The 22,479-nt window shown below is 34.9% G+C and overlaps 1 protein-coding gene across 2 annotated transcripts in view; it reads left to right on the top strand.

Annotated features, from left to right (window-relative positions):
* INVS (inversin) overlaps positions 1 to 22,479 on the top strand; it is a 233,900-nt gene that overhangs the window by 151,849 nt on the left and 59,572 nt on the right. For both annotated transcript variants that reach the window (XM_051966778.1, XM_051966771.1), the window contains exons 7-8: positions 12,084 to 12,193; positions 21,972 to 22,143. In XM_051966778.1, coding sequence (XP_051822738.1) covers positions 12,084 to 12,193; positions 21,972 to 22,143 — 282 coding nt within the window. The remainder of the gene's footprint in view (positions 1 to 12,083; positions 12,194 to 21,971; positions 22,144 to 22,479) is intronic.

Below are 22,479 nucleotides of genomic sequence, written 5' to 3' on the forward strand. Positions count from 1 at the left end.
AAGCACTACACTTTACAATTAATATCTCATTTGATCCTCATAGCAATTCTAAGAGATAGGTACTATTTCTGTCCTAATTTTATAGTTGAGGAAACTGAGACAAACAGGTTAAGTGACTTGCCTAAGATAATACATTTATTGTCTAAGATTGTTTTTGAACTTGGGTCTTCCTCACTTCCAAGCTCAGTGTTCTTTCTATCCCTTTCACTACTTACCTGCCTCTAAAATACAGAAGGCAGGAAATGGCATTTATTAAGTACTTCCTAAGTCCCAGGCACTAGGTATTTTAGAAACGTTATTTCATTTGATCCTCACTGATATTTTTGGAACGTATATGCTATTATTATCCCCATTTTACAGTTCAGGTAACTGAGGTAGACAGAGGAGAGGAGAGAAGGATTTGAGATATATTACAGAAGTAAAATTGACAATCTTGGTAAAAACAGATTGGATATGGGTTGTGAAAAAATAGTGAGTAATACAGGATGACTCCTAGATTGTGAGCCTAAGGGACAGGGAGGCTAGTGTTGCCCTCTAAAATAAGAGAAACTATAGAAGGAAGGGAAGGTTTAGGGGGAAAGATTGTTTTGCACATGTTTAGTTTTCATCTGTCTTCCAGACATCCTGTTAGAGAGTCTGAAAGCCAGGTGGAGGTGTGATTTGGGGATTCAGTAGAGAGTCTGGAGCAGGAAAGGTAGATGAGAATCATCAACATAGAAATGGTAATTAAATCCATAAAAACTGATGACTATTCTACAAATGAAGTAGTTCATAAGTTAATATTGATGGAGAAGAGAAGGGAGCCCAGGATGTCCCTGTGGGACACCTATAAATAGAAAGTATAATCTGGTTAAGGATCCAGCAGAGGAGACTGAGAAGGAAATGTTAGAGAGGTTGGAGGAGGACCAGAAGAGAATAGCATGTCCAAAACCTGGAGAGAGGAAGTAATCAAAGAGTAGGGAGTGGAGGCTGCAAAGAAGTCAAGGAGAGTGAGAATGGAGAAATGGTTATTGGGTCTGGCAGCTAAGAGATCATTTTAACTTTGGAGAGAGCAGTTTAGGTAGAATGATGAGAATGGAAGCTGGATGTTAAAGGGTTAAGAAGAGAGTGGGAGGAAGGAAATGAAGGCTTCTGTTGCTGGTAGTCTTTTCAAGTTTGAGACCCTTGGACAGCAAGGAGATCAAATCAATCAATAATTAAAGAAATTAATTTAGGCTGTTCACTAGAAGGTCAAATATAGAAGCTGAAGCTTAACATATTTTAATCACATGAGGAGAAGAACAGGATTTATTGAAAAATACTCTGATATTGGGAAAGATTGAAGGTAAAAGGAAAAGGGGATCAGAGGATAAGATGGATAGGTAGTTTTATGGAAACAACAAACATGAACCCAGGCAGACTTCAAGAGATAATGGAGGAGAAAAGGGCCTCACATGTCATAGTCCCTGGGATTACAAAGAGTCGGGCACTCTGATCTCTGAACAACAGCTTTTCAAATTTAGCTACACAGGGCAGAAGAGATACAGAATAAGAATTAGTGGCAATGGAAAGATCAAATGAGGTTTTTCTCAGGATAAGGAAAAACAGGCATGTTTATAGGCAGGAAATAAGCCAATAGTACAGAAAGAGACTGAAATATGAATGAAAACATGGAAATAACAGAGGGAGATAAGTCTGCGGGCAAATGGAATGGTATTACTTGAGTAGATAGAAGGGTTGGCCATTTCATCATCCAAATTCTGGGTGAAAAAAAGGAAATGCTGGCAGAAGGTTCATAAACGATAGCAGATGAGGACAAGGGAAGCCATCCAAGATCACTTAGCAAATAAATTATGGAACTAATCTTGAACCAAAGTCTGGTGGGCACTCCTGCCACTGCGCTACAATGATTAATGACAAGATGTCAAGATTTCTCAACATCTTAGTCTCCTTTCTTTGGAAACTTTGTGAAATATAATTCCAGAACTAGACATAATATTCCAATTATGGTCTGACCAATACAGAATGCAGTGTAGTTATTACTTTCCATGATCAGTATATTTACATAGTACAAACTACATTTCATTTTTTTCCTATAGTTGTCTCATACTTCACTGCTTATTGAGCTGTGACTAACTGAACTTCTTTTCCATTTTTTTTTATACAAATGGCTCCTACTCTCTCTCATTCTATGTTACATAATTCATTTTTTCAACATCCTATGTTACATAATTCAATACATCTATAAATGTAGAACTTTTGGTCTATGTTAAATTTCACCTTGTTGGTTTTGATCCACAAATATGAGTTAAACAAATCAATTTGAATCTTGTTTCTCTTACCCAAACATGCTATCAATACATTCCTTTTCTCTGATGTCACCAACCTTCTAACCTGTAACTGTTTTCCCCTGTACTGGAAATTCAGACTTTAGATCCATTTTAGGTCTTTTGCCTCTGCTGAACAACTTGTACTCATTCTTACAATTCATGTTTCCTGGGAACCAGTTCTGAAACCACCAATTTATGCATGTAATCATATTCATAGTTACCAAGAATAAATACACCTTTTGACTATTTACTTATTCCCTTTTTTTTCTTTGCATTCTGTTTATTTCCCTTATTGTAACTTTGTGGTCAAGAAGTAAGACTATAAATTCATATTAAAATAAACACCCCACCCCACTCCACCCCCCAAAAAAATAAACCCAAAGTATTAGATAAGAATGCTTTCCTTTTGGGGAAATAGAACACCACAGAATCTTTTGTTGATTTTTCCATGGAAATAGAAACAACAAATAGACCAGTTTTCAATAGAATATTATAATTTTTATCGGTGGTAGGAAGGTGGAGTAACAAGATTCAAACAAACCCTGATCACCCAACAGAGCCTTAAAGTTAAGAATAGTTCTATGAGTAGCAATAGTGTTGTTTTTTTTCTTTCAGATTTTTGGCTCTCCATATGAGAATTATTAAGCAATAAAACATCGCTAGCCTAGTTGGAGACTTTCTACAGTACAAAATTTCTAACTTAAAATATATTGATGAATCAGAGGCAGTAGGCATAGTAAATGAAGCGTTGTAATTAGAGCTTTGGAGACCCAGATTCAAATCCTCCCACAGACAAGTGTTTTCATTCCAGGGTGAGAAGCTAGCATAAATGGAAAAGATGCAGAAACAATTTTATTGTTGTTGTTTAAATGGTAATGAAAGTTTCCAATGATCTCTCTAGCTTTTTCAATTTGTTAACTGCTGCCCTCTATGAATAAGATTCAGGCATTAATCGTAGAGCATTTTTACCTGCAGGAGAGTGTGAGTTTGTCATCTGAACCTCTGCTTTCAAAAGCCATCATGAGCTAAGTTTAAGCCAACCTCCCCAGGCACTGGTTTGGCTTTCCCCATCTATGGGCATTCCTGATGGGTGAAAATGTTTGATTAGACACTCTATGGAAGTTCTGTAAGCACGATCTAGAGTCTCACAAAACAGGAGTTTGTCCTGCTGTAAAGATACTTCAGTGCTTTAACTGTAGAGATGAGGCTGAAACACTGACTAATGATGTTCCAGATTTCCTTGTTAATACTATCAAATGTGTGACTTTTGGAAAGTCACAAATTCACAGAACTGGAAATTACCCTAGAAATCATTTTATACAACTGTTAGCAGCTTTGCATGTTGCAAATTAGTAAACTAAGGCACTAGAGAACTACAATGATTTGCCTGAAATCATTTTGCTTACCAGTGGCAGAACCTAAACTTTCTTTCCATTGTTTTATTATTTTTGGGGGGGAGAGAATATTTTTTCCCAAAATGTTGGTAAATTTGGGTACAAACTTCATAAGTAACTGCCTTAAAATGTCTTTTTCTTCTTCTGTGATACATCCAAGGAAAATTACCTAAATCTCACTCTTTTGGAAAGGAAAAAAAAAAAAGATTTAATTCAGTAAACATTAAGTCTTCACTTGGACTCTGTGCGAAGAAGAAAAAGAAAGACTACCTAACCTCAGGAAACTTACAATTTAATATAAAGATAAATATGTAAAGATTTTTAATGCTCTCCTATGTTGTTTTCTTTTGCTTTGAAATCCTAACCCTGGGTCTGCCACCAAAGATACCTTAGCAACTTTAAGGGCATCTTGGAGACCTTGGATAGAGTCAGAAGAACTGTATTTGAATCCTCACTTAGCCACCTGCAATCCAACTAACCCTGTGCAAGTCATAAAGATCAATGTGCTACAGAGGATAAGACAGAGGAAACTGTATTCAAATCCTCCATTAGCTACTCACTACCCATTTAACCCTTCTGTACCTCAATTTTCTTATCTACAAAATAAGGGTATAAACAAGTTTAGTTGGGGGAACATTTTTGCATGAAATAAAATGTGCTTTGTCTTCCCACAAAAAGTTAAATCAAACAAGAAACACAGGACACTAAATGCTTGTTTCTTCTTTTTCCTTCCCTTGTTCTGTCCTTGTGAGACAGAAAAACCTCAACTGTATAACTTTGAACAGTACCCTGGGCTCAAGGTACTTAGATTTATATTCAACTCAGTTGAATATTACACATTCATTAAATACTTTTTAGATACCAGACCCTATGCTAGGTGTTGGAGATATAAGAACAAAACCCAAATAGTCCCTGCCTTTGAACTTACTTTCTAGTAGAGGGAAAGTTTATCCTAAAATATGAAAACAACTAAATTCTCAATGCTATCTCTAAAAGCAGGATTTTGAAATAATGTCAGAATAGAAAGAAAAATCCTTTGCTAAGACTTGTGGTGCATATCTTTACTGATATGACTTGCTTCTGAACCCTGACTGAGGGGCAGCAAGGGCCAGAGAGCTTCCTGTTGGTTGGGCAGTTTTCCCTAGATTATCCAGACTCTTGGGGCATTGGATTTGACTTGGAAGAGACTATTCAGAAGGTGGGAGATTGTGTTAAAAAGGAGGAAGATAAATCAAGAAGATGGCAAAGAAACCATCATGGAGGTACTTTTGCAGGGGGCTTCCTCCCACAGATACTGCTAGGGAAGAGGAGAAGGAAAAAATCCCTTCTCCTTCTCCCTCAAATACTGGAAATCTAATAGTCAGCTTGCAGTCTCCCAAGAAGCATGCTTGGAGCAGGGAAGAATGAGTGTGAAAATTGTTTCTCTGTTTCACTCAGTCTACTGAGTGGCTAATTCTTTTTCTTGATTGCCAGTCATCTTAGACACAGACTTCTCCTACCTTCTGGCTAAGGACCAGTCCTGAAAGTCCACTAAGAAAAGTCCAGAATGCCCATCATTTGGAATTGGCTAAGTTATGGTATATGAATGTTATGGAATATTATTGTTCTATAAAAATAATCAACGGGATGATTTCAGAATGGCCTGGAGACTTACATGAACTGATGCTAAGTGAAGTGAACATTGTTCACAGCTTACAAGATTATGTGATGATCAGTTCTGATGAATGAGACTCTTTTCAACAATAAGGTGATTCAGGCGAGTTCCAATAGACTTGTGGTGGAGAGAGCCATCTGCATCCAAAGAGAGAAATATGGGGACTGAATGTGGACCACAATATAGTTTTTTCACCTTCGTCGTTGTTTGCTTGCTTGCTTGTTTTTTCTCTCATTTTTTTTCCTATTTGATATGATTTTTCTTGTGCAACATGATAAATCTGGAAATATGTTTAGAAGAATTGCACATGTTTAACCTATATTGGATTACTTGCAATCTAGGGGAGGGGCAGGTGAGAAGGAAGGGAGAAAGAAAAAATTGGAACACAAGGATGTTCCAATATATATAGAATGAATGTTGAAAACTGTCTTTGCATGTGTTTTGAAAATAAAAGCTATTTTTTAAAAATTAAAAAAAAAACAAAGAAGAGTCCAGAGAATAAGTCCTTTCCTACTCCCACTCCACTCCCAGCAAAGGAGCAAGGGTCCAAGTTCAATTTCATGAAAAGTTCCCCAGTGCAGCAAATTGGGGAGAGAGTGTGCTCCATTGACCCCCATTATACTTAAATAGGCATCATAGGAGGGAAGGAAATAATCATTTATCAAATACCTAATAGGTATTTAATACTGTACTAAATGCTTTACAATTATTTTTTCATTTAATCCTCACAACATTTTATAGCTGAGGAAACTGATGCAGACAGAGGTTAAATCACACAATTAGTTAAATGTCTGAAGTCAGACTCACCATCCTGAGCACCTAAGAAATGGAAACATATCAGCTACTGATGTTCTTTAAATCCCTTTGTCCTTGCCGTGTGAATGCTATTAACCAAAACTGATTTTCCCTTTTAAATTGTTGAGGATCTTTATATTTGTTTTGTTATGGTGTAGGTACTCTTACAAATCAGTTGATTTTTCTTTTATCACAAAATATCTTTGCTACTCCTGATAGATCACTAATTACTTACCTATTTTTTTATTTGCTGTTTGTGACATTACCTATGAGAAAGGAATTGCTGATGACTGAAGCAGATTGAGTTTCAAGTTATCTTTACCACTGATTACTGTGTTGTACTGGGGTTGGAGAAAGGGAGGAAGAGAGGAATTTTCCAAATTTAAAAGGATCACTGAGAGTAGCTTATATCAAAACCCAAATACACCCCAGTAATGTGCTTCTTTTTTTAATACACATTTTCTAAACCAATAAATTACATAAGTAAATGTAACATATAGTATTGATGCAGCTAAAGTTCCCAAAGAATTTGAAATATATTATTGCATTTTAGTCTCACAATAATTATTATGCCCATTTTTCATATATGGAATAAGGCTGAGAGAAATCCAGAGTCACACAATAAGTATCTGAGACCAAATGTGAAGCCAGACCTTGACTCCAGTTTAAGCACTTTTATCCACTGTACCACTTACTTTCAGTTAAAATTTGTTTTAATGTGGTAATGAGTATATCTGGATTCATCAGAGCTTCTATGAGAAAAGCCTAAAAGCAAAGACAAGAAAATCTTATTTAGGTGAGACTCAGGTTTGAAAATAATGAAAATTCATTCAGGGCTGGGTTGAATGTCTACTTTTATATTATCTTTAGATTATGCAAAAGTGTGATAGATTTATGAAATCAATCACTAGTATAAAGAAGATTATGATACCCTCTTAAAATAGCAATTAGATTTTCACTAACAACTTGAGTTAACTTCATTTCACTTAAGTAAAGCTCATGTCTCTTTAATTCCAAGGGTATTCCTGAGGAATTGGGATTTTTTTTTCTCTAAGATTATTATCTTGAACTCCTATTCCTCTGCTAACACACATTGACACCCCAGGTCCATTTAACATCAATTAGCTATTATACTAGGTAAAGTTCAGATTTAACATAGTTTCTACATAGAACATAGTTCTACTAAGCCCAGATTTAGATAAGTCCCTGTGTTAGCTGCCAGTGGTCCAGGTCTAAAAGACTCCTTATTCCACTAGGCATTGGTTCAGAATCCCACGTGGGCTCTGTGCCCAGAGAGATTTCCATCTAAAATCAAAGAACAAATAATGAGGCAAAGAAGTTGTTTTCAAAACATAACTCCATTTTAGTTGAGAACACCCTTCTCTCCTCCCCTTATAGCATTATCTCTTTTGAGAATATTTTCAATGAATGAGAACACACACCAACAGAAGAATCAGATTCTTGTTGACTAATTCCTTTTAAATCCACCCCTAATTCCTAATGATCAGTCAATTCAATGAGGTTCTTCATATAGTTAGAAGTTGGGGACCAATTACAAAATATCTATGTATGCTCCAAAATTCACTGGGAATTTTATCACTTGAGCACCCTGTACATGCCCACAAATACTGGGTTTATTGGCCCAAGACCCATTATTCTAATTTACACTGACTCTCCTTGAAATGATTGTGAAATTTTATCATGTTAACATCTTTGAATATTAGTCAACAGCTATGAGCCATTTAAATCCTTACTTTTGGTTAAGAATGTTAGACTGATAAATCCAGGGAGCGATGGAAACTACATAACCAGAAATCAACAAGACATTTGACAAATCCTAGACTTGGGCATTTGCAGTCTCAAGAGTCATGTTCAAAAAGGAAAAGAATAAAAGTTATAGCTCTTTTTAAAGTCTGTTAAGTGGATTCTCTTCCTGATCAGTTACCAGTTATCTTAGACACGGTTTTGCCCCATCTCTCCTGCCAGGGACCATGGGGACCAATCAGGAGCCTCTGACTGACATCTCCCATGGTATTCTTGTGAACCAAATGGAGGAATGTGGAGATCTCCTCCTGATCAGTTACCAGTCATTTTAGACACAGTCTTGCCCCATCCTTCTTGCCGGGGACCATGGGGACCAATCAGCAGCCTCTGATTGACATGTCTCTCATGATATTCTTGAGAATCAAATGGAGGAATATGGGATGAATGAAAGTAGATAGATTTAGACTGTTTTTATGTCTCTCTAGCTCTAAAAAGCATTAATTATTACCAATGAGCAGTACTTCAGGACTTTTCCACCGATCCCATTCAGTGCTATATTTTAGCACAGTGCCTTCAATGATTAGGATGAAGAAATGAAGGGCATCCATAATAAGTCTGTGAGTGATTTAAAGCTGGAATAGGTATCAAAGTAAAATATCCAAAATTAAATAGGAAAGCTATGCAATATTATGAACTAATGCTAATGAAATTTAATAGAGATACCTATAAAGTTCTTCATTTAAGTTTTTTTAATCAATCTTGATTCAAAGCAATCCCAATAGATTAGTGATGAAAAGAGCATCTGCATCCAGAGAGATAATTATGAAGACTGAATGTGAATCAAAACATAGTATATTCACTTTTGTTATTGTTGTTTTTTTTTCTTTTTCATGTTTTTTCCCTTTTGATCTGATATTTCTTGCACAGCAGGGCACATATGGAAATATATTTAGAAGAACTGCACATGTTTAACATATATTGGATTGCTTGCTTTTAGGGAAGGGATAGGGAGGGAGGAATAAAAATTTGGAACACAAGGTTTTGCAAAGGTGAATTTTAAAAACTATCTTTGTATGTATTTGGAAAAATAAAAAGCTATTTTAAAAGTCCATCTCATGTGACAGCTAGGTGATGTAGTGGTTAGAGCACCAGGCCTGAAGTCAGGAGGACCTGAGTTCAAATCTCAGACACTTAACACCTCCTATATGTGTGACCCTGGGCAAGTCACTTAACCCCAATTGTCTCAGCAATTAAAAAAAAGAGGGGGGAAAAAAGAGAAAAAAGAAAAAAAATCAACCTCACAAATACAAGTTTAGAGAGGGTCTGAGGAGGTCTGAGGATTATACAATTCATGTAAGAAAGACCTTGGAACCTTGGAATTGAGCAATGTAAGTTGGGAGCTAATAAAAACTTAGGCCTTTGACATAAATATGGAATCTAGAACTCCTAAGGAGGTAATAATTATTTTGTTGTAAGGTTTTTGAGGACAGCACAGAGCTGAACACATAGTAAGTACTTTAAAATGTGTTTGTTGGCTAATCTTTGCACCCCTAGTGTTTCCAAACACATAATAGACACAATAAATATTTGTTTAATTGAGTCTGGCTGTTATTGGATCCAAAGAATTTCATCCATCATTTTTAGATATGGTTGTTGATAAGATGGTGATTATCCAAAGGATGATGACCAAGATGATATAAGAATCATTTGAAGGAACCAGAATATTTAGCTTAAAGAAGGAAAAAAATGTGGGAAGGGAGGTGATCATTCTTTTCAATTTAAATAAATAAATAATAAATAAATAAATAAATAGTTATCAGATAGAAATGGGTTTAGATTTATTCTGCTTGGCCACAAAGGGCAGAAATATAACTCCTATTCTTACATGAACCAATGCTAAGTGAAGTCAAGAGAATATTGTACACAGCAACAGCAAGATTATACAATGATCAATTCTGACAGACATGGCTCTTTTCAATAGTGAGGTGATTCAGGCCAGTTCCAATGGTCTTGTGAAAGAGAGAGATATCTGCACCCAGAGAAAGAACTGTGGGAACTGAGTGTGGAACCCAACATATCATTTTCACACTTTTTGTTGTTGTTTGCTTGCATTTTATTTTCTTTCTCATTTTTTTCCTTTTTGATCTGATTTTTCTCATATAGTAAGATAATTGTGGAAATATATATAGAAGAATTTCACACGTTTAATATACATTGGATTACTTGCTGTTTAAGGGAGGAGGTGGTGGGAAGGGAGAGAAAATTTGGAACAAAAGATTTTGCAAGGGTGAATATTGAAAATTATCTAGCATATGTTTTGAAAAAAAGTTTTAATAAAAATTTTTTTAAAAAGAAATAGAACTTCAGAGTGAAAATTACAAAAAGCAAGCATTGGAGCTCAATATAAAGAACAATTAGAGACATCCAAAAAGCTGTCTAATGTGTTAGGCTTTCATGTATTGTTCTTTTTTGTTTTTTGCTGAGACAATTGTGGTTAAGTGACTTGCCCAGGGTCACACAGCTAAGCAGTATTAAATGTCTGAGGTAAGACTGTCCTCCTGACTTCAGGGCTATTGCTCTCATGTATTAGTGAAGTATCTAAGCATAGGTCATTTGATTAGGTTGTGCTCAGATAGACATTGGACTAGATCACTTTTGGAGACTTATGCAACTGTGAGTCTGATTTTCTCATTATAAAATAGTAATGAGTTATAGGAGATTAATGAACTAAATACCATGTTGGTATGCTATGTAATGAGAAAGATTCATATAGCTTTTTAAGAACATTATCTTGTCTCATCATAATAGCATTCTGATGTAGAGACTGTCATATATTAGCTGCATTTCTCCCAGTTCAGGCTTGGTCACATGACCTATTTTATTATTATCTTAATAACTATTAAGTTGAGTTAGGACTCGATATGCCATCAAAGTTCTCTTTCTTGACTGGATCTAAGGCTTTTCCACTAGACCATCCTGTTTCTTAATATTTATAGCTTGTAAAATTTAAGTTAATATTTGTTCTAAAATCTAAGACTTTATTAATACAAAAATTAGTTTTTCCTCAATTTTAGTTCTATTAATTTATATTTCTCCTAAGATCTACTTCATTAACTTAGAACATTTCCAAGTTGTACATTTTCCTTCATGTTTCTTTTATTACATTTCTAACTATTCATTTTAATTATGATGGAAGACTAGGGGAGTAATGAGAAATTCTACCATGTTCTATAGGGCTTTAACTTTTTACCAGAATATTAAGAAAAAAACTAACAAGACTTAGCATTGTCCTTTCATTACTGCAAACACAGTTGGAATATTACCAGAAAATAAATGCTGAGAATTTCCATATATTTTTCCCATGATAGTAAATCACTGTTCTCTTTCATATACTATGTGAGGGCTAACCAATTTTGAGGTCAAGAGTCAAATGCTGACACCTTCTGTACTGGTCCAGACCTGTCTCTAAAACTGCATATACAATTCCATCTCTGTTTAAATTTGTAATACATTTTCTTGGCTCATCCAACAGCCATAGCTTTAGTGCAGAATTTCAATTTGCTTCTCTTTAATGATATTCTTTGAAACAGCTACCTTAAATAAGAGAGATTTACTATACTGACTATAAGTCTGAGTATAAACCATACCCCTAAAAATGAGCTCACTTTAAAAAGAAAGGAAATTAAATAAATGAAATAAAATTATCTTGTAAAAACTACCAGGCAAGTTTTTCCCACATCTCTTCCAATTCAAATAAAGATGGTTTATACAATTTTATCATCACTATTCTCTTCCTCTTATTCACATTGTTGTCTTGGTTACTTTGTCATCCTTCTCTTACTAAGAGTGTAATTACAAGCTGTGCTCAGGTTTTTGTATAAGCCAAATTTGAAGGGGTTGAGGGAAGGAATGCAGTATGTATTTGAAGCAACATGCACATTTAACTTTTGTTCAAATCAAGATAATTTTAAATATATTTAAAAAGGAAAAAAAACTATATCTGGATTTTTAAAGACTATGCCCCTATATATGGGAATCTTAATTTTTCGACCATTCACTTTCTACTTAAAATTATTTCAGAATATATATGTATGTATATATGTATGTATGGGAGTACTCATTGAATCTTATTGGCCTTTTATCACGTCTTTTTTTAAATTTTTTTAGGTCATGCACAAATTGTCCATCTTCTTCTGGAAAGAAACAAGTTGGGAACCATTCCATCTGATAGCCAAGGAGCAACACCACTCCATTATGCATCTCAGAGTAATTTTGCAGTAAGATATTCCTCAGAAAATTTATTGCAATTTTAAAAACATCATTATTCCCAAAAGCATCTTTCTTCTCTACTCAGAGAGATATCCAAGTTATCCCCTAGAACATAGAATTAAGAAGCAAGAGGGGGCGGGAGTGGAGAGGAAATAGTGCTGGGAATAGCATTCAGTAAATAACTAACACATCAGCTCAGGACAACAGCATATATGACATTACAAACAGAGCCCCTACCCTCTTTGCAAAGAAGGGAAGGAGGTAAATGTTCTCACCTCTTATAATATACATCCTAGTGATCTCAGACTATTATACCAGTGGATCAGATAACAGGGAGCTGTGGAAAACAGCACTCTCCTTTGTGAGACCATCCTTAAGATTTTTCTTTGTTAACATTATCTTGGTTATTTTAAACTTAAATCTATTAGCTTTAATCAGTACACTTATTTATATTTTTATTTTTTATAAATAGGAAACTTAGAAAGAAGAATTGAAAATTTTGTCAGAGTGACTTGGTCAATGAATAGGACAAATTACAGGAACAACTGATGACTGTCCATATTAAGGAAGGGGAAGGAAAACAGGCAACCCCAAATGATGAATAATCCAAAATTTTAATTTTTGGTTTTGGATTTATTTTCTTGATTAACCCCTGCACATGGGTGTGTTCTGGAAAATAAGTGCAAACACAGATAGTGAAGCCACGCCATAACTGTCAGTCTAGAAGGACCTGGAAAATCAGGCAGTTTCTGGGCTTTGCATCCCACTCATTTTCTCCATGTTCCTTGGCCCCCTGGGAGTAGGCTGCTTTTTGTCTGTGCCAGACCAGGCAGAGTAGACCTCCTTCAGACAGTCCCTTGACCTGAGACTCCTTAATCGCTTGTGTTTCAAAGGTCTTCCCAGCTGTGCTGCAGAGCAAGAGGAAATTCAGCTCCAGCCCTGGAGGGAGACAAAGCTTGTAATTAAGCAGAGCAGATGCTGTCAGTAGGATGAGGAGCCCACCTCTCTTCCCCCAACAAAGCAAGTAATTAAGCAGAATATTGTAGGTGCTGTCAATAAAGGAAGATTTGTTTGGGATAATATGCCCACTGGAGAGTTGATTTTCTAATCATGGTGCACATTTTTTGAGCATCACAGCTTGAATCTCTTTGACTGTCTTGAACTTTTACCCCATTTAAGGTTTACATCCACTGGTTTGAAAAATGCCCATCAACCCACAATTAAACTTTTATCATTTATAAAATGTGTCCAACTGATGAGATCTCTGGGTAGAAGGACATAGAAAACAACAAAAATGAGTAATTAGTAATAAGCTGAGTGGTATACATTTGATTTTGTAAATATTTGACCTTGCTCTTGATCCCCAGAAATGTCCTTGTTGTGCTTACCCCTTCCACTTACACAAAAGCTCTCCCCGCAAAAGTGGGCTTTAAAATAAAATTATCCCTAAAGTCAAATATTTCACAGCCTCTGAGGACCTGACTAAAGAAAAGAGATTACTCAGAATTATATTTACTTTTCCCCACTAGAATCAAGTCAAAGAATTTTGAAATAGTCATCAGGATAAAAAGAGATAGAATAATGTATTTCTAAATAATTGTCCATCATTACTCAGTTAATACATCATAGCCAAGAATGCATTTAAGAATTAATTAAAGAAAAGATAAGACATCTTTAGACATTTGTGGGCAAGGAAAAATGATATATTTCTTACCAGCACACAAAATACATAAAAGGTATTTACTTTGTCATTTTTCCAATAAATCCAACACAGCTTTCTTTTGATACTTTGTGTATAATTGCGGCCACATTCTTTTCCGTCCTTCCCCAAAGGAAAGGTAAGAATTGACATTAGATATTTATAGTTTGATTTGGTTTTCTTTCAATAATTTGCAAATTTGCTTTCTGGTTTTTAAGACTCAAACAGGGAAATTTAAGTAAACTGCAAGAGTTTCCCTAATGGTGATTGCCTTACTCTTGTGATCATTCTTTTTGTTTCCCATTGTAAAGAATTTAAGCTATATATCTAATTTAAGTTCTCTCAAGTTTTCTTTCTTTTGATCCTTCCCACTTTCGTGTACCTTTCTACCTTCACTTATCTCTAACACTTAAAAAATTTTTAAATTATCATATTTCATTACTTTGCAAATAATAGAAAAATCCCTTTGTAGTTAATCAACCTGCTTTTCTTTTTTCCTCTTTTGGAGGAAGATGTTAACAATAACTTCCTTGGATGCAGAAAGAAAAGAAGCTTTTTAAATTCATTTCCTATGTGTATTGTAGAGAGGGGATGTATTCTCTTCTCCTTGAGATTGAATTATTCTTAAAGAGGAAGGCAGGAGGGATGTTAGGAGGTTTATCTATACTTGCATCATCAGGTCATTTAAGTGAGTAATAGATCCTGCTATTCTCCAGGATATCCAGGAAAAACCTAGGAAAGACTTACATGAATTAATGCAAAGCAAAGTGATGTGAAGTTCTCCAGAACCAGAAGAACATTGTACACAGCAACCGCAATATTGTATAATGATTAACTATTCTCAGCAATACAATGATCTAAGATTTGGGGGAGCCTGATACCAATTCACATTGGAGGCGATCTAGTTCAACATTCTCATTTTAAAGATGATGAAACCAAAGTTCTTAGAATTTCTGTAATTTGCACAGGGTCACGTGGTTAGAGTATTAAAGTCAGGATCTGAATCCAGGGCACCCCTATTCTAAATCCAGTCTCCCTACTCATATTGCCAACAGCCTACTTTACATTTAAGAGGGAGTTTGCTTCATTTAATTCTTGCCTATTCCAAAGAGACTTTTAAGAGGCATATAAATTCTCATCAAAAGCATTAACAATTTAGGATGTAGGTTTCAGTTCTACTTGAATTATAGAAGCTTCTTGTCTGAATTGACTGATGGCTATATGTAAATATTAAATTGTGCTGCCTGGATTATTTGTTGAGAAAGAAAAGGCTAGAACAATGATCAGTAGTAGAGCAACTAGGTCTGAACTTTCTTACTGTTATCCAAGATATTATTTTGAGAAATCTATTCTTGCAGTATATACTGAAGAGACAATTGACAAAATTGTGAGTGACTATTCAGCAGATTAACTAGTCTATAATTTGGAAATCATAAAGGTGTATTAATAGGCCCTAGGGCCCACTTTTACAAACCCTACACACATTGACAGGTCATGTTCCTAGGGCATGGCTCCTTATACCACTCTTCAGAATTCTAGAGGTAATCCTGAAGGATTAGGGATTTTTCCTAATATTGTTCATAAGTCCTTATCTTATGAGTTTCCCCCATTGTCATAAAACTCATTAATATCTCCCCAATAGCAGCTGACCAGTTTACTTCTCCTCAACATCAATTAATCAATGAATATTGATTCTATCAATTGATAAATTGATGATAAAATGATGATAAAAATATCAGTTATATTTTATAAAGGGACAACTAGATGGCAATGGATAGAGTATGGGGCCTGGTGTGAAGAAAAATCTTCCCGAGTTCAAATCTGACGTCAGATACTTTCTAGCTTTGTGACTTTGAACAAGTCACTTAAATCTGTTTGCCTCCATTTCCTCATCTGTAAAATGAGCTGGAGAAGGAAATGGCAAACCACTCCAGTATCTTTGCCAAGAATTTGGCATTTGCCAAATGGAGTCAGAATAGGATACGATTGAAAAACTGAACAACAATGTATTTTATGAAATGATAAGTAAGGGCAGATTGCTTTGCTTTCTGCCAGCAGAATCATTGCTGGCCCAAACTGCTACAAACAGAAGTTGCTCACTGAGCCTAAGTCCATTTGTCTACTTAGATCTCATCACCCACTATGCTTCTCCCTGCTGCTCAGGACATCTTCTTGAACTTCCCTGGCCATTTTTTTTCTTTGCTCCTACTGAGAGATAGAAAAAATGTCAGAGAAAATCTATCATTTGTCTTTCATAATTTAGAGGTTTTATGATTGTTCAAGTATTCTAACAATTTTTCCTCTTGGGTTGATCATGACTATCTCATCTGAGCTAAAATATAACCTAGCATTTCAAGCCCCCTGAGCAGGAAGGAAACTCAAAAGGAAATTATCCAGGAATATTAATTGATTATAATCTATAACTTAAGATAGAATTAAATGAGGGACAACTTGGATAAGTGGTCTCAGAAAAAATAATCAGTTCAATAGCGACTTCATACTTAAGAATCATGAATACTTTCTTCTAGAAAGTCAGAAGATACTAGAAAAGGGAAGCACTAAATAGCATTACCAAATAGGAAATATAATTTAATTAAAATGATTGGTGATTGGTGTGGCAATAATTTCAGCTATCTATATGCAATTAGACTATTCACCAGTTAGAACAATGTCAAATCAGAAGCAAAGATATAAATATACATCGCATATAGGACAATAGTTATTGACCTGGTCCATCAAAATTAAATTTAAAAACATAAATATAAGAAGGTAAAGATAGTGGTCTTAATTAGCATAATTTTCTTATTACATCTAGCAAATACAAACCAGTTTGCCACAATAAACAATATGAAAGAATCTAGAAACTTCATTAGCTAGTAAATGTTTGATCCCCTTACAGAGGGGAGAACAATTTCAACTAATCAATTAACCAATTAACATTCTTTTATAACCCATCTATTTTATACCAGGATTGAGAGTTTAAAATATGAATTTCTTTATAAAATAATTACAAAGGAGATAGCAGGAAATCATGAGCAGTGTTACCTTATAAAATAGTGGTATAAGCAATCACAAGTCTGTAGAGAGCTTGGTATGAGACCCATTTAAATCACAGCATGTCAAGTGCACTCATGCCTTAAAACAAGTAAGAGAATAAATGGATGTAAAATGGAGAAAATTTGCCAATGTTTCCATAGCTATCTATTTTTATGATCAATGCCAATGAAACAACCTCATTTGAACACTTAATGCCTCAGCCTAGAATAACAGATAGAAATAGCATTAAATATGATGAAATTAAGATAGGAAACCAAAGCAGACCAAGCACACACTGAAGAAACTAGACAGGAAGTAAAACAATCTAAAAAGCAGTGAAAGAAAATTTTTATAAAATACCAAAGAAATGGGAGGGAAAGAGAGAAAATATTCATGTCCCCCACAAAAGGTGGTATCATTAACTATCAAGTTTTATTCCTGCTTTTTCATCTTTATAAACTCTTTATGAGAATTATGTTAGCACACATAACTAATGAAAATATGGGAAGTAAATAATCTTTTGCAAACTGTTTTATATAGTAGACTACATCATTTTTAAATGTTTTGTTAAAAGATTAACATCAAAAATCAATACAATCCGTCAAGCTTGCCTTGTAACTAATTATGTTTGACTTAATTCATTTCAGTGCATAAAATATCTTAACAAATTTTCAATTCCGCTCAGTTCTCATCAGGATATTTTATTTGTCTGTTCATTCTCATTAGCTTTTCATCTTGTGTGAATATAGTTAGCACATATCCCATTCTTTTGGTTCTGTGTTTTGACTTGGTATTATTTCATATAGGTTTTTCTAGTTTTCTTTGTCTTCCTCATACATGTTAGTATTTAACTACATTATTTTCCATCATATTAATGGACCATGATTTATTTAGCCACTCTCCTATTGTTGAACATTTAGACTATTTCTAGGGACGTGTGTGTGTGTGTGTGTGTGTGTGTGTGTGTGAGAGAGAGAGAGAGAGAGAGAGAGAGAGAGAGAGAGAGAGAGAGAGCATAAGAATAAATACAGATCTCTAGTGCTAATGAGAACGAACACAGCTCTTTACTGCTTCTAAATATAGCACTCTTGTTTTTAATAACACTTTCAGAGTATATTCCCAACAGTTGAATTTTTAGGTCAGATGATATGGTTATTTTTGAACATCCTATTGTGTACTGCCAGAATGCTCACCCAAAACATTTTACAAATTTGCAATTCTAGTAGTAATGGATGATTGTACCTGTTCTTCCACCATCTCACAGAACTGAATTTTGGTGCTTTTAATTATCTATATCCATTTGATAGATGTAACATGGCAACTTCAAAGGTGTTTTAATTTGCATCTCTTTGATTATTAGTAAATTTGGATACTTTTTCAAGTAGCTACTCACAATTTCTATATCATCTTTTGAAAATTATTCAAATCCTTTGACCATTTGCTCATGTGGGCGAGAATCACAACAGTGATTTTTTTTAATGATAACTTGCTTATTTAAAATGACAAATTTTTAATTTATCATGTGTCACATACTTTTCCAATCTATTTTTTTTTAAGTATCTGGTTGTTATTTTCACATGAAGTAGTTTTAATAGCAGCTAAGTGAAATGGTATGGGACTTTCAGTCAATAAGACCTGTGTAACTTCAAATACTGCTTCAAAAATTTACTAGATGCATAACCTTAGAAAGGTCTCTTAACTTCTCTTAGTCTCAGTTTCCTTATATGTATAACAGGTAAAATAATAGCACTTACTTTACAAGGTTATTATAAAGATCAAATGAGATAGTACATATAAAGTATTTAGCAAACTTTAAAGCATTATGTAAATGTTAGCCATTATTATTTATTTCATGCCATCAAGCACATCTATATTGTATTTAACAATCCCTTTTATTTGTGAACTAAAAAAAAAACCTTCCACTACAACTTCATTCAATAATTTTTTTATATAAACTTTATACTATATTACATTATGTTAACATTTTCTTCAAAAGTCCACATCTTTTACCATATGTGAAAAAGGCATTTGATTTGATAGAGCCTCTCCACTATGGAAGCTATCATAGATAACATCATATAAGATCCCTTGATAAATGCAATCACATAGATATTGCTGTGACCCTCTTATTATTACCCTCAAGGGAGATGTAAAATAAAATATATATGCTTACCTAAAGGGTTCATCACTGTAATGGAGGTTTTCATGTACAGAGTCCAAAGGGAAGTGGGATTCACTTGGGAGGTGAGGTTCTTAATCTATCATCTAGAGATTAAGTTTATTTAAAATATTTGATAGTTATATTTTATTATAACTTGTTTCCTTTAACTTTTGTATTTTATTTTGTTTTCAAAAAACTGATTCTAAGAGGGAATGCATAGATTTCACAAGACTCCCAAAGAGGTCTATAATGAAAAAAGTGGTTCAAAAGTGGTTTTTGATCATAGGATCTTGGGTTTAGAGATGAAAGGGATATAGAGGTCATCTGGCCCAAATCTCTCATTTTGCAGATCAGGAAGCTGAGGTCCATAATGATGAAATGATTTGTCTAAGATCACACAAACTATGGGTCTTATAAGTGCTTTGTTTTATGATAAGATTATGTTGATTTCAGTAAGACCCAGAATATTAATGGGTCTCTTCAATGGAATCTATGATTTCCAAAAAGAATTCAACAAAAAAAATCCATTCAGGAAAAACTAAAGAATGAAAAAGCCTTGTCCACACTATGACATGCCATTGAAAATTCAATTTGTTGAGTTAATTCATCAATTTGAGTCAGGCATTACATATGGACAAGGGGTTTTATCCAGGACTGAATAGGAAGAAGAAAGAAGGTTAGCTTACATTGGAGAAATTACTGTGTTTTTAATGTTCCCAAGTTGCTTCCTAACCCAAAAAAAAAAAAAAAATCCCGCATGTTTTTAATACAAATGTTCTCAGTCCAATGATGCTGTAGAATTATAAATCTTGGGAACACCATAAGACTTCCCAGGTCAAGTCAACTCTAATTAATTAGATACTTATTATGTGCCAGTCACTATCCTAAGCACTTAGGGATACAAAGAAAAGCAAAACAAAATAAACAAAAAATTAAAAACAGTTCCCAAGAAATTCAGTCTAATGAGGGGAACAACATACAAATAACTATGTATTACCAATATGTAGACAAGATCAATTACAAATCTTCTCAGAAGGAAGCCGCTAACATTAAGAGGGACTGGGAAAATCTTCTTACTTTTAGAAGGTGGAACTTTAGTTAAGCTTCAAATCAAAAGACAAGAAACCAGGAGGTAACCCAAAGGTGCATGGTAAGCACTAATGAAGTACAAGATGGTTCCAAGAATTACCTGCACAGGTATTATGTAAGGTATTGTTGAGAGAATGTAAGAAGTGAACCAATCATGGAGAGAGAACAAAGAACAATGATCAGTTGGACAGCCTGTACCCATGGAATGTTAAAAGACCTAGAAGAAGGACATTGGGGTGAAAGGAGTCAAAGATTTGTGGAAGAATAGGGACAACACTTAAATGGCTGCCATCTTCTCTCAGTGGTGGGAATACCCACATTAATGAAATCCTAGATTCGCTGAAGAATTGAGTTACTAAAGTGCAGCTGCATGTGTACATACATAACAAATGAAGCTTTAAGCTTCACTGGCTGAAAGCTCACATGATTCATTCAGTATTGCTGAGAATTCTCTCCCAATGGGATGTTCTATTATTGTCCCATATGTCTGAAATTGGTCCTCATTAAGCATCCTGGAGTGTAAGGGAGCTACCTTCTACAGTTAGTTGTGACATGATAATTATTCCTTGAATCCTTCAACTTCTAACAATTAGATCTGCTTAAAAATAAAATGGGTTGTTTCATATGGTTATCCCTTATGAGAAAGTTAAATGACCATGTATATCAGGTGTGCAACTGGAAGAATTCGTTTTCTGATCAGGATTGGTCTACATGGCCTCTGGGGACCTTTCCAAATCTGATAGTCTATGATTCTATGAATTATCATTTTTTTATTTTCCCACCCATGATCAGGAATGAAGCTTCTTAAATCTCAAACTCCTACTATGTAAAGCAGGTAGAAAGTACCCTTGTGGCCATCTAGATTTACCCCTTCATTTTTACAGAGAAGGATATGGAAACCTAGAAAGAATGGGGAGAGAGAGATAGGGCAAATGAGAGAGATGGAAGGGGAAGGCAGGAGGAGAAAAGAGGGAAGGGAAGGCAAACAGGGAAAAGAGAGGGAGAAAGAGTGAAGGAGGGAGAGAAAATGTGAGCTCGCCCACAGTCATACAACCTATATGTTTCCAAGGGAAATCTTAGAGCTAGATTTCATTTTAACACCAGTTTCCTATTCCCTATAGCATACCACTAGAATAGTATGAGGGGTGATAACCACCATTTTGTCCCACATTAGGACAAAATGAGGAATTTACAAGTCTTTAAATAGTTAATAAAAGGAGATTTACTTTGCCCTACCATAGCAAGGATATGCTTACCAGGATACAATAGCACTTAGCTTCTCTGGAAGCAATCTACTTCTGTAGAACCTTATCTGATCAACAAGGCAGGGTCAGATGAATCATGGTCTTCCCATACCCATGAAGCCAGAGGAGCCCCAATTCCCAATAAGTGGGATCTTTTCTTCCATTAGGTAACCAGGTTGCTGCATTAAGAGTGGTATGGGCCAATCAAGTCCCAGGAACAACTTTTGTTGACTTTTCTTTGTTGTAAGATATGGGGCAATCCTAGTCTATCATTTAGATTACAGTATAGGTAATAAGATTATAAACTGAGTTCAAATCTGGCCTCAGACACTTAATACTTCCTAGCTGTATGACTCTAGGCAAGTCATTTAACCCTAATTGCCTCAGCAAAAAAAAAATATATATATATATATTCTTAATAGAATTTGTGGTTGGTAAAGGAAAAAAGGAGGGGAGAAACTTAAGTAAACGTTTTCACGTTGTATAATGCATGTTGACTTCTTTTGTCATAACAAAGCAATCATGTTAAATGCTCACTCAGTGACGCTTTCTTCCAGGAGACAGTGGAAGTATTTTTGAAACATCCTTCTGTGAAGGATGATTCAGACCTCGAGGGAAGAACATCCTTTATGTGGGCAGCAGGAAAAGGCAGTGATGATGTCCTTCGAACAATGCTAAGTTTAAAATTGGACATCGATATTAACATGACAGACAAATATGGCGGTACAGGTAAGAACTTACAGATTGAAGGAGAAAATAAAATAATGAAGTGAGTAAATGAAGGACTGAGTAAATATATCATTGTTTTCATTTTCCAGGGAAGTTTACCTGGCCCCTAGCTTCTAAATGTATACATGCCTTTTTTGTAGGTCCCCTGAGTAAAGTATCTTTGGAAAAGCAGCTATGTTGCTTAGTGGATAGAACACTGGGCTGGGAATCAGAAGATGCATCTTCCTGAATTTAAATCTGGTCACAGATACTTCCTAGCTGTGTGACCTTCAGCAAGCCACTTAACTCTGTTTGCCTCAGTTCTTCATCTGTAAAATAAATGAGAGAAGGAAATGG

This window comes from Antechinus flavipes, chromosome 1, assembly GCF_016432865.1.
Source record: "Antechinus flavipes isolate AdamAnt ecotype Samford, QLD, Australia chromosome 1, AdamAnt_v2, whole genome shotgun sequence".
NCBI classification, from domain to species: Eukaryota; Metazoa; Chordata; class Mammalia; order Dasyuromorphia; family Dasyuridae; genus Antechinus; species Antechinus flavipes.